We start from the raw sequence: 13,596 nt of genomic DNA, 5'->3' as shown, positions 1-13,596 counted from the left end.
CCTCTATATTTAGTATTTTTCCTCTATCTCCTCTGTCTTGAAGTTTGATAGGGGCTTCTATTGGCATTCTTATTCCTATAGGTCTAACCATTTCTGGTTTTGTTGCCGGATCTTGTCTAAATACCCTGTGTCGTGGTAAGTTACCTATAGTATATTCTATTGAAGTTATCAGGGTTGTCTTTTGGAAGGAACTTGAACTTGAAGAAGCGGTTTCCATGAATTCTTTTAAACTACGTGTTGTCTCGTCATCGCTTTCTTCTTGTGTATCTTTTTCTTGTCTATACCCATAATTGTCTGTTCTAAATTTGCATTCTTTAAAGTGTTGTTCTACTATAGAGAATTTAATTCTTCCTAGTTTATAACCTTTACATTTAAAAAATGTTATTTTATTCAATTGGTGTAAATTCTTTTGCCCTTGCTATTGCTATGTCTACTTCATAATCGTCTTCTTTCAGTATTTGAATATTCATTCCTTCCATATTTATGGTTGATTCATTATCTTCTAAATCTTCATCTATTTCCTTTTGATCTGTATATTTATAATCAGTGAATCTGATTGATATCTCTCCTTTATTATTAGTGTATGTGAGGTGGTCATTTGGTCTTAACACTTCTTTTTTACAAAAATTTTCTAGATTCCATTCTCTACCTGCATATTCTTCTGAATTTATTTTTAAAGGTTTCATTAATTTAATTCCTTTATTTCCCATTATACCTACTGCATCGTCTATTTTTATTTTAAACCTTGAACTGCTATTGGTGGCTAATTTTCCTAAAAAGCCAACACAAACTAAAAGATTGTTTCCACAATTCATTTCTTCGTAACCTTTGGTTTGTATACCTATTTTTATGTAATTTTCAAATCCATTTGAATTTATCATGAAATCTGGACTATAGTAAAAAATTCCTCCATTATTACTCATGTCAACTTCTGTTGAACCGATTATGGATCTTTTAGATTCCGACCATCTACTATCAAATAAGGTGATTAATACTTTAGTACCTAAATTTTTCCTAGTTAAACCTTTAAGTCTGATTACTACCAGTCCCATATACATGCGATTCATTCGTCTTTTTTGTATTTCTTGCATAGATTCTTTACTAATTAAATTTATACTTTCACTATCGTTTTCTGATATACTCAACTGTTCTTCTCTATACTGTCTGTATAAATGTGTTGTTGGCGAAAATAGTCCTGTATTGTATTGAACATGTGGATTTAATAATTTTAATTTATTTTTCTTGAAAATTTATATATGTTTATCTACATCTATTATCTCATCTAACTGATGACTACTACTAGGTCTGGATGAGTTCATTATTCGAGTTAGCATATTGTTTCCTAGTCTATCTTGAGAGAAATTGACCCTTTGTCTTTCTTGGGAACTTCTATTCATATTTGAAAAAAGGTCCATGCCTTTTCTTTTCTTTTAAGTCTTTTCTTTTGAGAAGTTATTTCAGTCCTTTTGAGTTGTTCTATTAAGGCTTGTATATCGTTTTCTTGTTTAGCTTCTCTTTTAGGGATTTTAGTTTCTAATAAACAATCTAATTTTTTATTTATTTCAGTTATTTGATCTTATAGGTTTTTATTTAATTCCAATAAAGCAAAAATTATTAGATTGTTTTGTTTTACGCTTATTAAGTCTATTTTTCCTGGTGGGGTATAATCTGATAATCCTTCAGGGTTAGCTTGAAATTGGGTTGTTTTTCTAAGAACTTCTTGATAAAAAAGGTTGTTAGGGTTAAGTCTTTAAGTTTACTTAGTTCTTTCTTAATTTCTTTTGTTTCTTTATAAAGATTTTTTAGTTGGTTATTTATTATTTCTAGTGGACTGTTATCAATTATTTTATTTGTTGCTACTATTGTTTGTACTTTAGAAATTATATCTAGTTGTTGGTTTTTCAGAAAATAAAAATTTTGTTCTATTTTTTCTAATGATTTGTTTTGTTTATGTTGCAGGTTTTCTATAGTTTCTATTAACTTTAGAAATCCATTGTCTTTAATCTGACTATGTTCTGCTAAATTTATTATTAAATCTGTAATAGTATTTAAGTGTTGATTATCACTATGTAAGATATGGTCTCCTTTTGTGAAGTTACACTTAAGTATTGAACCAAATTTTAGTCTTCCATATTTCTTTTCTGAAACTACTTCTAAATCTAAATATTCTAACCTCTTAATACTTCATATTCTTGTTTTATGCTAAATATAAAGTTCTGTTTTTCCAATCTTGCTTTTCTATTCTAATTTCTTGTATGTAATGATAAATTCTAGCTCCTATTGTTGGTATTTGTAAATCTATTTGTTCTATTTCTTGGTGTATAGACAGTATTTGTGAGGATGTTAATAAATCTGAATATAGTTCTAATTGCTCTAGATATAGTTGTCTTTGTCCTATTAAGAAGTTGTATATATCTAAATAGTTTTGTCTTATCTTTAGTAAATTCCAATGATACTCCTGGTCAATTATTATTTGTTTCTCGTATGGTCTAAATCTTTTCTTATATATTCTAGATGGCATATATATTATTACTTGCATAAATGAGTTATCACAGGAAAGTAACGTATGCTCTGATACCAATATAAAACGTTTAAATAAAATATATAAGGTTTTTAGATATTAGGTTTAAGTTGTGATGTTAGAAGGCTGCGTTTGTAAATTATGTTGTAAAATCCTACTCAGTACTCTCTTTTCCTGCTCCGTTATCTAGTGTAGTAGTGTTTTGTTACTAAATCTATGTAATTTCTCCCAAAATTACTTTTTTTTAATGTTCATCTCTCTTTTCCTTACTCTGTTCATCTCTTTTCCTTAACCCATGTTCTTAGCACCTGCTACTTTAACCACACCCTGGGATACACAGTCCTTTCGGTTCCTTGACCATGACGGACTTTCAACTTACCTAGGTATTTACAGGTTAATCCATCGGGGTTACTAAGAAGGTAAGAAACTAACCATTTACTAAGAGTAATTTAAAGAGTATATGAACATCATAGTAATATAAACATCATATTATACATTCATAATAATAGTACATACATAATATAGGGAGAAACTTACTAATATGAAGTATTAAAGGTTAGAATATTTAGATTTAGAAGTAGTTTCAAAAAAGAAATATCGAAGACTAAAATTTGGTTCAATACTTAAGTGTAACTTCACAGAAGGAGACCATATCTTACATAGTGATAATCAACGCTTAAATACAATTACAGATTTAATAATTAATTTAGCAGAACATAGTCAGTCTAAAAACGATAGATTTCTTTATAATAAAAGATTATTATTTTTTATTGAATTAAGTATATATTTTATTATATTTTAATTTGGTGTAGGGGTAAAATGGTTGGTGTAGGGGTAAAATGGTATTTCAACTTTGACTTTGTGGCTTCCCACTTTTAGTATAAAATATGATATGATGATATGATTTTATATATATATATAATATGATGATTTTTTAACCCAAAAGGCATTACATTCCATTCGTACTGTCCAAACGGAACATTAAATGTCGTTCTATATGAATGGTCTCTAAAATCAATCCATTTATCCTCCTCAAGCTCCGTTTATTTTACCAAATAATACTGGTATTACTTTTACTGCTTTTCATAAATTTATTGATAATGAGGTTGCCGCAGTAAGTATTAATGAGATTAATCGACTTATTTCTCAAAATAATTATTTGGGTTTGTATGTTAAAGTCATTGGTGAACATATTTGTTCTCTAGATAAGAAGTTAGATAATCTAACTAATCTGATTATTCAAATTGATGACAAGTTAAAATCAACGAAACAAGTCTCTGAACAGGCTTCTACGTCCAAACAGCCTGATGTCCCTATTCAAAGACCTCCTGAGATTCAGGATTTTATTCTTAGACCTCTTCATGATCTTGAAAGCCTTTTAGATAAAAAGTTTTTAGAATTTGGTGCAAGTGCGAAACCGATAAGCCTCGCTGAAGATTTTGCAGATGAAATGGAAGCCACTTTCGATTTCAAGACACAAGTGGAAATGGAAGTTAATAAACTTCATGGTTATCCAAAGAAGAATAGTGGTAATATGTATGCTAGAAAACCTAGTATGCAAACTTACTATTACCCCAGACCAACTCCTCAAGATGTTTTAATAGAGGAAAGAGATTGGAATCAAACTAACACCTCTTATAGTGGAAGAGAGGTTTATAAATGGAATCTCGATGGTTTGACGGATAGACACTTAACTATTTTAGTTCATAGGATGTTTATGTATGCTACCATCTGCAAGAGCGTTAATAACACTGACATGACTATTTGCAAAATGATTATTGCAGGTTTTACGGGTCAATTAAAAGGTTGGTGGGATAATTATATGACCCTTGATGCAAAGGCAGCAGTCATAAACGCTAAGGCCACTACCGAAGGAGTTGAAACCTAGGATTTGCTTTAGTTAAAAATAGAGAAGACGCTGTTTATACTTTGATCTTGACCATCCTAGAACATTTTAGTGGTAGACTTACCAATCAATATGAAACCATTAGATCTTTACTAAATGGTCTTAGATGTAGACATTTAGGTGAGTTTAGATGGTATAAAGACACGTATTTAAGTCGGGAAATAGGACTTGCCAAAAATGGCTTAGAATTCTGGAAAGCCAAATTTATTGATGGTTTACCTTCTTTATTTGCAGAAAGAGTGAAAAAGACTCTTACAGATCCGCAAGGAATTGTTCCCTATAATAATTTTACCTATGGAAAGCTTATTGGGGCTTGTACTCAGTTCGGTTTACCAGATGCTTCTAAAGGTACCAACCGAGAAACTTCTAAATCAGAATCTCATAGATCTCATCATAAGAAAAGAAGATCTAGGAGAAGGACTAGATTAGAAAGAGATGAGCGTAGGGCTCATCGTAAATCTCATAGATTTACCAAGAATAGATCAAGGCGAGATCTTGATAAGATTAAGTGTTATAAATGTGAAAAATTTGGGCATATAGCTCCAAATTGTAAGCTAGAAAAGCTTAAGACTCTAGAACTTGATGATGATATTCAAGAGAAGATTTACAGTTTTCTATATACTTCTGGTTCAGAATAAGATTATGATGATTCTGAAGCAAGTTATACAATAGAGGATGAGCAACCTGAGTCTTCTAAGGTTTATCAAGATTCGAATGATGCTTGCAAATGTCATGGTGATGTTTGTCACTGCGAACATGATGATTTCTACAAGCTACAATCTCAGTTCGAAGATATGAATATGTTCACTATCACTGCAGACAATGTGATAGAACTTCTAAAGGAAGTTACCGATAATACTCTTCGTGAAAAGATCATTCAATTGGCTGCTAGTAAAACTAGCTCTTCAACTAGTATTCCTAGTGATAAAAAGGTTGAAGATGAATTTAATTATTCTGCTCCTTACTCCTTGTCTGAAGTTTATAATAGACTCTCTTCTAAACAAACCATGGTTATTCGTGATACCTCTTTTGATGATTTAAAAGGAGAAATTGAACATTTGAAAGAAGAAATTAAATTTCTTAAACAAAATCATATTATTTATTATCACCGTCTTACTCAAATTGAGTCTGCTAATAGCAAAGGAAAAAATAAGGCTGATGAATCTACTGCTGGAGAAAATACTCTTGCCAACACTTTGAATATTGATCCGAAACAAAATATATTTTTAGGAATGATGCAAATTCTTACAGCTCATAAATGGTATGTTAAATGTACTATATTGATTGATAATACTTTTTCTATAACTAACATTGCTATGATTGATAATGGCGCTGATGTGAGTTGCATTCAAGAAGGTCTTGTACCTACTAAATATTTTGAAAAAACAACTCATATGGTTAAATCTGCATCTGGCCATGCTTTAGATATAAAGTATAAATTATCTAATACTCGTATTTGCCAGAATAAAGTTTGTATTCCTCACTTCTTTTTCTTAGTAAAAAATCAGTTATACCCTCCTATTATTCTAGGAACTCCTTTTATAAATGCAATTTATCCTTTTACTAATATAAATGCTAAAGGATGTTTTGCTACTTATAAAAATCAAGATATTAGTTATACTTTTATCACCGAGCCTATTTCTAGAGATATTAATGCTCTAATTGAAATGAAACAAAAGCATGTTGATTATTTACAGCTTGAGATATTTAGTATGAATATATTCGATACTTTAAAATCTGCTAAAGTATAGGAAAAGATTAAACTCATTTCTGAAAAAATGGCCATTGATATTTGTGCTGATCATCCTAGTGCCTTTTGGAATCGGAAAAAGCATATTATAACTCTTCCATATGAAGATGATTTCTCTGAGGAAAATATCCCTACCAAATCACGTCCTTGTCAGATGAATACTGAATTGGTTGAATTCTGCAAAAAGGAAATTGATAATTTATTACAAAAGGGTTTGATAAAGCCTTCCAAATCACCATGGTCATGTACTGCTTTTTTTGTTAATAACGCAGTAGAAAAAGAACGAGGTGTTCCCAGGTTAGTTATAAATTATAAACCTTTAAAAAAAATTTTAAAATGGATTAGATATCCTAATCCAAATAACAGAGATTTATTAACCAGATTATATGATGCTAATATCTTTTCAAAATTTGATCTAAAATCTGGATATTGGCAAATCCAAATTTTTAGAGACCATTCATATAGAACGGCATTTAATGTTCCGTTTTGACAGTACGAATGGAATGTAATGCCTTTTGGGTTAAAAAATGCTCCCTCAGAATTTCAAAAGATAATGAATGATATTTTTAATCCCTGTTTGGATTTCATCATAGTTTATATTGATGATATTTTGGTATACTCAAAGACTCTTGAAATGCATATTAACCATTTAGACATTCTTAAGAAAATAGTTATTCAAAATGGTTTGGTCATATCTAAACCTAAAATGAGTCTTTTTCAAACAGAAGTAAGATTTTTGGGTCATTTGATTTGTCAAGGAAAAATAACTATTGAATTCGCATCGAAATTCCCTGATATTGTTACAGATAAGACGCAATTGCAGCGGTTTCTGGGAAGTCTAAACTACATTTCCCCATTCTACAAGAATTTGTCTCGAGATTTAGCTCTGTTATATGACAGGCAAAAAAAGGATCATAAGAAGCCTTGGACTAATAGTCTCACGGATCTTGTAAAGACTATTAAAGAAAGAGTTAAATCTTTACCTTGTTTAACCCTTACTAATCCTACTTGGCCAAAGATTGTAGAGACGGATGCGTCTAATATTGGGTATGGAGGTATATTGAAACAAATTAATCCGCATGATAAAACTGAATATCTTATTCGATTTCATTCAGGAAAATGGAGCGATGCTCAGAAAAAAATATGCGACGGTAGCTCATGAAATGTTAACTATCGTTAAGTGCGTTTTAAAATTTCAAGATGATTTATATAATAAAAAATTCTTGATAAAAACTGATGCTCAGTCAGTCAAGTATGTGTTTGATAAATATTTTAAACATGATGCGTCTAAGTTAATTTTTGCTAGGTTGCAGGCACAATTAGCCCCTTTTGATTTCGAAATTCATTATAAAAAGGGAAGTGATAATTCCCTCCCAAACTTCTTATCAAGAGAATATGTTTCTTCTGATGGGTTTTCTTGACTTCTTTCCTGATAAAGATTTGGTTACGATTTTGAAGGCAGTTCCTCTTAATAGAGATTTAAAGGAACTTATATTATCGAAAATTATAAACAGAATGGTGATAGATATCGTCAATAATTACATGATTGAACATGAGCTTTATGAAAGATTTTATTGTAATGAATTTTATAACCTCTTGAATCATTAAATATATAACCTCTTGAATGATTAAAACTAAATGCTATGTTTGCAAGATGGATCCTCCTTGGATAACCAAGGCTAGAGGAAAAGGCAGTTATACTCGTGGAAGGGGAAGATTATCCCCAAGTTCATCAAGATCATCATACGGATCTTCATCATCTAGTACTCCAATTATACAAAGGGGAGGAATGAGTTTATATAACTTAAACTCTAGAGCACAAGAAAAAGCTTCATCATCAATACATCTGGAAGATATTCCAGAAAGTGATCCATTATTTGCTAAACTACAGGAGTTTCTAACTCAAAAGTAAGGTGATTCTTTTGCTTCAATCGCCAAAGAAGAAGTTGATGATATCAAAACATATGAAAAGGTAGAAAAAAGAGAAATGATATTTCTCTTAGAAAACTCTGACATACAGTGAAAAGAAGAACCTTGGAAGATATTCCAGAGGTATTTAGTTTGAATATATTCGATACTTTAAAATTTGCTAAAGTATAGGAAAAGATTAAACTCATTTCTGAAAAAATGGCCATTGATATTTGTGCTGATCATCCTAGTGCCTTTTGGAATCGGAAAAAGCATATTGTAACTCTTCCATATGAGGTATTTAGTTAATGGGCTTTATTTCCCGGGTGAGTCATACAGAACTCGAAAATATTATGAGACTCTGCTGATAAGCACAGGTGTTAAATTTCAACATTTTTCAGGATATAATACAAGTGAGAATGTTTATAACTTCTCTAAAATAATTATAAAACACGTCATTCATACCGGTAGGATGCAAGAGGATGAAACTATTGTTAAGTATTCTGACAAGATTTCTTTTATTGTTAATAAAATCAAGTTTCTTGGTGAGGATTTCAAAGATGACATAATAGTAGAAAAAAATTCTTGTGACAAATCCAGAGAGAATCAAATCTAAAATTTCATCTTTGGAAGAGTCTAAAGATCTCTCTACTATTTCTGTTGAAGAACTAATAAGTGCTCTTCAAATACAAGAGCAAAGAAGCACTTTTATGCAAGATAATGTTACTGAGGGTGCCTTTTATGCACAAAACAGAAAAGAAAAAGAGAATTATCTTCTTTGCAAATACTGTAAAAGAAAAATGCACTTGGAAAAAATTTGTTGGTGGAGACCAGATACAGTATGTGGAAATGGCAAACAAGCCGGTCATGTTACAAAAGTTTGCAAGCTTAAAAACAATCGTCAAGCACAAGTTGTAGAAGCAAAAATCGAGGAGTAGCAACCTTTTTAAATTGCAGTTTCTAAAGTGAAGGAGGAGTGTTAAGTTTGCTTTTAGTTATTACAATCATTTTTTAAAATAATAAGCTACCCAGTTTGAGGATGAATTTGAATTTTAAATATTTGTTAAATTGTTTTAATTGTTGAGATTATTTAGTCTTTTTAAATTCTAGTTATGCAGATTTTCTGTTGATTATGTTATCAAGTTGGTTGTTTAAAGCCCTATTATGATTAATAAAATATTGAGAGACATTTTCAAAGTTTTTGTTGCTGCCCCATTTTTAAAAAACACCAACAGATTCCAATTGTTTGAATAATATATATGATTAATTTAGTGTTGATTCATGTTATTATGAAGAATTTATGTGAATTCCATGATTAACTCTAGAAATCAAATTATGTGGGTTTATGTCTTTTGATGAGAAATTCATGATTCTTGATATATTCTTTAGAAATGTTTTTATGTATAGAACTTATTCAAGAATAGGAATATGAAATCATGAATTGAACTAGAATTATGAATGTATGATAGATCATGAATTGCAATGACAAAATTTGGGACTTTATGAGGAATTATGCATAGAATTGCCTATTATTATGGCTTGTGACTAATATGTCTTATGATCTAGTCTAGTATAATGATTGTGGAGTAAAGCTTGAAGGTAGGGCTTGAAGTCATAATGTTGATCACTAGGGCTTATAGAGTAAGTCTAATATGATGAGTAGCTTGCATATGAATGGTATACAAGGGGTTAGAGTTGTGGTGGAAGGATTTTACCCACATGACCTATCTTGTACTAAATGAATGCATGTATGTAGAATGTGAAAGGTCTTCTCACATAGAATTATTCTAGAATGAAAGGTTAATTACCTAAAATGAATTCAAGCATGTTAGAATAGGATATCTTGAAGTTGTGATGTATGGTCCCTTCATGTATAGCTTGTTTATGTAGCATTAGTTAGAAGGTCTCATGGTAGCTTGGGATTGAGGAACCATACTCTCCTAAGTTTAGCTTGAGTAAGCATTGCAAGGGTGCTTTTCATTGTAGCTTGAATTAGCATTTGTGGGATGCTATTCATGGTAGCTTGCACTAGAGTAGGCATGGTAGCCTAGGATTAAGGACCTATCCTCTCCTAAGGGTAGCTTGAACTAGCATTGCGAGGATGTTTTCATGGTAGCTTGATTTAGTTATGCCAAGGCTATTTCATGGTAGCTTAGGATTGAGGATTCATACTCTCCTATGGATAGCTTAGGGTTAATGGTTCATACTCTCCCAAGGGTAGCTTGCATCATATTGAATGTTGCATGGTAGCTAGGTTGGAATACTTGTATTCTTCCTTTGGATATCTTGGATTTCATAGAAGTGTGTTTTCCATGGTAGTTAGGTTTAGCCTAGTAGTGTGCTATTCTTTTATAGAATAGAATGATAAATAGTAAGCATTGAGTAAGTTAGCCTAAAGGAGTACTTAGTGTGAGTGGTAGTATGGGATGCCATTCATACATGGCACAAGTATGACTTGTAGCTACTTATGAAGTATCCTCTTATGTGTTTTATGCTTAGCTTGGATTGTTGCTATAGTTGCCTTCCATGATATAATTGACTTGAGATGGTAGTTCTTGTCTTTTATGAAGTAGGTCAAGAATGACATTTATGAATAGTATACATGAATAAAGTGACTTCAAGATATGCTTAGTGTGAGTGGTATTATGGGATGCCCCTCATGCATTGCACAAGTGTTCCTTGAGGTTACTTAGGAGTATAAGTGCTCTTATGACATGGAAACCTAGGTCTTGACTATGAAGTTGAACTATGCCCAAGAATGACTAAAAAGAGGAACTTAGCTTGGATGGTATTATGGGATGCTATTCTTGCCTTGCACAAGTATGCTTTGAGGTGGCTTGTGAAGTAGTTCTCCTGTAATATGTTAGACAACGGTTGAAGTATGTAAGCATGAAAGGTTAGGTAAATGCCATGAACATGATGTATCTCCTATGCTCATTTATTATGTCTTATGTTGACTTATGGTTATATGATGCTTATGTTGGAGACTATGCTATGACTATGAGATTATCTCTTATGGTTATGTCTTATGTTGACAAACCATTTTGAGATGCTCTTATGAAGTTGTGCTAGCTTTCATATTTGGTACATTTTGTACTAATGCATATTGCCTAAATTATAATCAAATGTAGGGATTTAGAGATTTAGTTGCTTTGGAGGCTAGGTTGCTAAGGTGCAAGAAGAGTTGAAGAATTGGTAAGTCGTCATAGCTTCGAGGACAAACCCTTTATGTTTCCTTTATGTCATTTCTTTATGTTTTAGACAATTATGTGGGCTGCGTCCCAAGTATTTTATTCAAGAGTTTTTAATTGATGGTTTGAGACAAAGTTGTAGTAAAGACTTCCGCTTGCTTATGAAAATGTTTTTGATTGTATGGATTAAAGAAGTTTTAAATTTTCCGCTACTTTCTATGATCTTATGTAATGATTATGCTAAGGGCTTGTATGAGACTCCTTCGGGGTAAATTACACCATTTATGCATGCATTTGGCATTTATGGTGCAATGTTATCAAAAAATTTCACAAGAATGTTGAGGATTTGAAAAAGCTTTTCTTTGCAATGACAAAGGCATACACACTTCAACAATTTGAAGAATTGATGAGAAAGGTGGACAAAATCGATAAGAAGATAAGAAAATATTTATTTGGAATAGGATATCATAAATGGACAAGGACACATGCAACTGTTAATCATACATGGGTAATGACCTCAAACATAGCAGAATCAATAAACAACGCCAATCGATTAGCACGAAAACTTCCAGTAGTGTCATTGTTGGATTTTATGAGAATAACAATTCAATCGTGGAGTGCTAAACATAGCGAAGAGGCTAGGAAAACCAAAACTGATCTTACTGAACCATATAATAAAATACTTGAAGATAACCGTGAGATATCTCACTGTATGACAGTAAGTTTCTAATTCTCTGTATATTTGCAATGTTAATTTTTGAATATTTTTGTAACTAAGCGAATTCTGTATGTCTTTTGATAATTTTGATACATGAAAATTGTTTTAGGTAAGCCCATCAACACAATCAACACAATTCCTACTGATGGAGCAAGACATTTCACAGTGTGTTGTGGACGTTTTCAACTGGATGAGTTACCATGTGGTCATGCTATGGCTGCAATTGCACACAGAAATAAACATGGAGAGGACTATTGTTCTGAGTTCTACAGCAATAAAAATTTCCAAGACGCATATGCAATTCCAATTGAACCTCTTCCATGTGAGAGTACATGGGAAATACCGTCTCATGTGCTTGATAAAAAATTATTACCACCAGATTATAAGAGTGGGCCAGGGAGACCACCAATGGAACACAAGAAGTCATATAGCGAAGGAAAATTCAAGAGGGCCAAGGTAACGTGCAGCATATGTCGTCGCGAGGGGCACAATAGAACGACGTGTGGTAGATATCCACCAGATGCATAGTTTATGATCATATGTTTGTGATTATTCTATTTATTTCTTTGTTTACAAACAATTGAAATGTTTTTTGTTATTTCTAGGTGATTCATCTATGTTATTAGTATGTTTTAAGGATTCTATTTAAGTTTATGAAATGCAGTTTAGTCAAAAATATTATAATTATATATTTTTTGGTACTGTGACATAAATTTTAAAGACTCAATACCTGCATCTAAAATGTTCATTCCAAAATTGTCAACTCCTTGATTTTGTACTGCATCTAAATTTAAAGATGGAACAAATAATTTGGGAATGATCTGTAGATCCCTATAAAATCATACAAGTCATATTAGAAATTATAATGAGTATACAACAGTTATTATAACAGGTTTTTGAGAATAATCACTTTGTATAATTTTGATATATAAAGTGATTATAATTAAGAACCAAGTTTCTATATAAAATATAAAGACTCAATATGTCTATCTAGTGAATTCTTAAAAATCGTATATTAAGCAGCATTGAGAGATAAGCATTAAATATGATAATTATAAGCAACTTGATTGAATCATCAAAAAAAATCTTTCAAAACTTTCGCATGATCATCATCCTTTGTGCTTAAATCATTCAACTCTTCGCATGATCATCAATCTTTCAATACAAACTATATTACATAGTGTATCTATTTTTATGTATAATAGTTGTATAACCATGGAATGACTGCTTTAATTAATAATATTGCTATATAGAATTGTTACAAAATAATTTGTACACTAGTGAGTATATATCAAATATAAATTCACAATCCACAACTAAAAATAATACATACTAATAGTTTTCATCAAAACTGCCAGAAATCAAGTTCCCAATCACCAACTAAAAAAAATATTTACCGTCTTCATCCAGAAATATTCAAAAACAAAAAGATAAGGCGATAATCCTTTAAAATGAAAAAACTTAAATAAATGCCATAATCCAGCATATTTATTTGTAGACTCTTGGTCTAAGATTTGGCATCTGAAACTTCTGACAATCCTTAACAATATCTCTGTTAATACTTGGTTCACCCAATTTGCTTGTAAATTTGCCCCTCACCTC

General features: G+C 31.3%; 1 protein-coding gene across 1 annotated transcript; it reads left to right on the top strand.

Annotated features, from left to right (window-relative positions):
- The first annotated feature begins 11,787 nt into the window (after positions 1 to 11,787).
- On the top strand, positions 11,788 to 12,522 carry LOC125830017 (uncharacterized). Its single transcript, XM_049509238.1, has 2 exons — positions 11,788 to 11,986; positions 12,104 to 12,522. The coding sequence occupies exons 1-2, from the start codon at positions 11,788 to 11,790 to the stop codon at positions 12,520 to 12,522; spliced, it is 618 nt and encodes a 205-aa protein (XP_049365195.1).
- The last annotated feature ends 1,074 nt before the right edge of the window (positions 12,523 to 13,596 follow it).

Source organism: Solanum verrucosum, unplaced genomic scaffold (genome assembly GCF_900185275.1).
Source record: "Solanum verrucosum unplaced genomic scaffold, falcon-dt-bn FXZP01000074.1, whole genome shotgun sequence".
Lineage (NCBI taxonomy): Eukaryota > Viridiplantae > Streptophyta > Magnoliopsida > Solanales > Solanaceae > Solanum > Solanum verrucosum.
The sequence above is the reverse complement of the archived record's forward strand: the minus strand, read 5'-3'. Positions and strand labels throughout refer to the sequence as shown.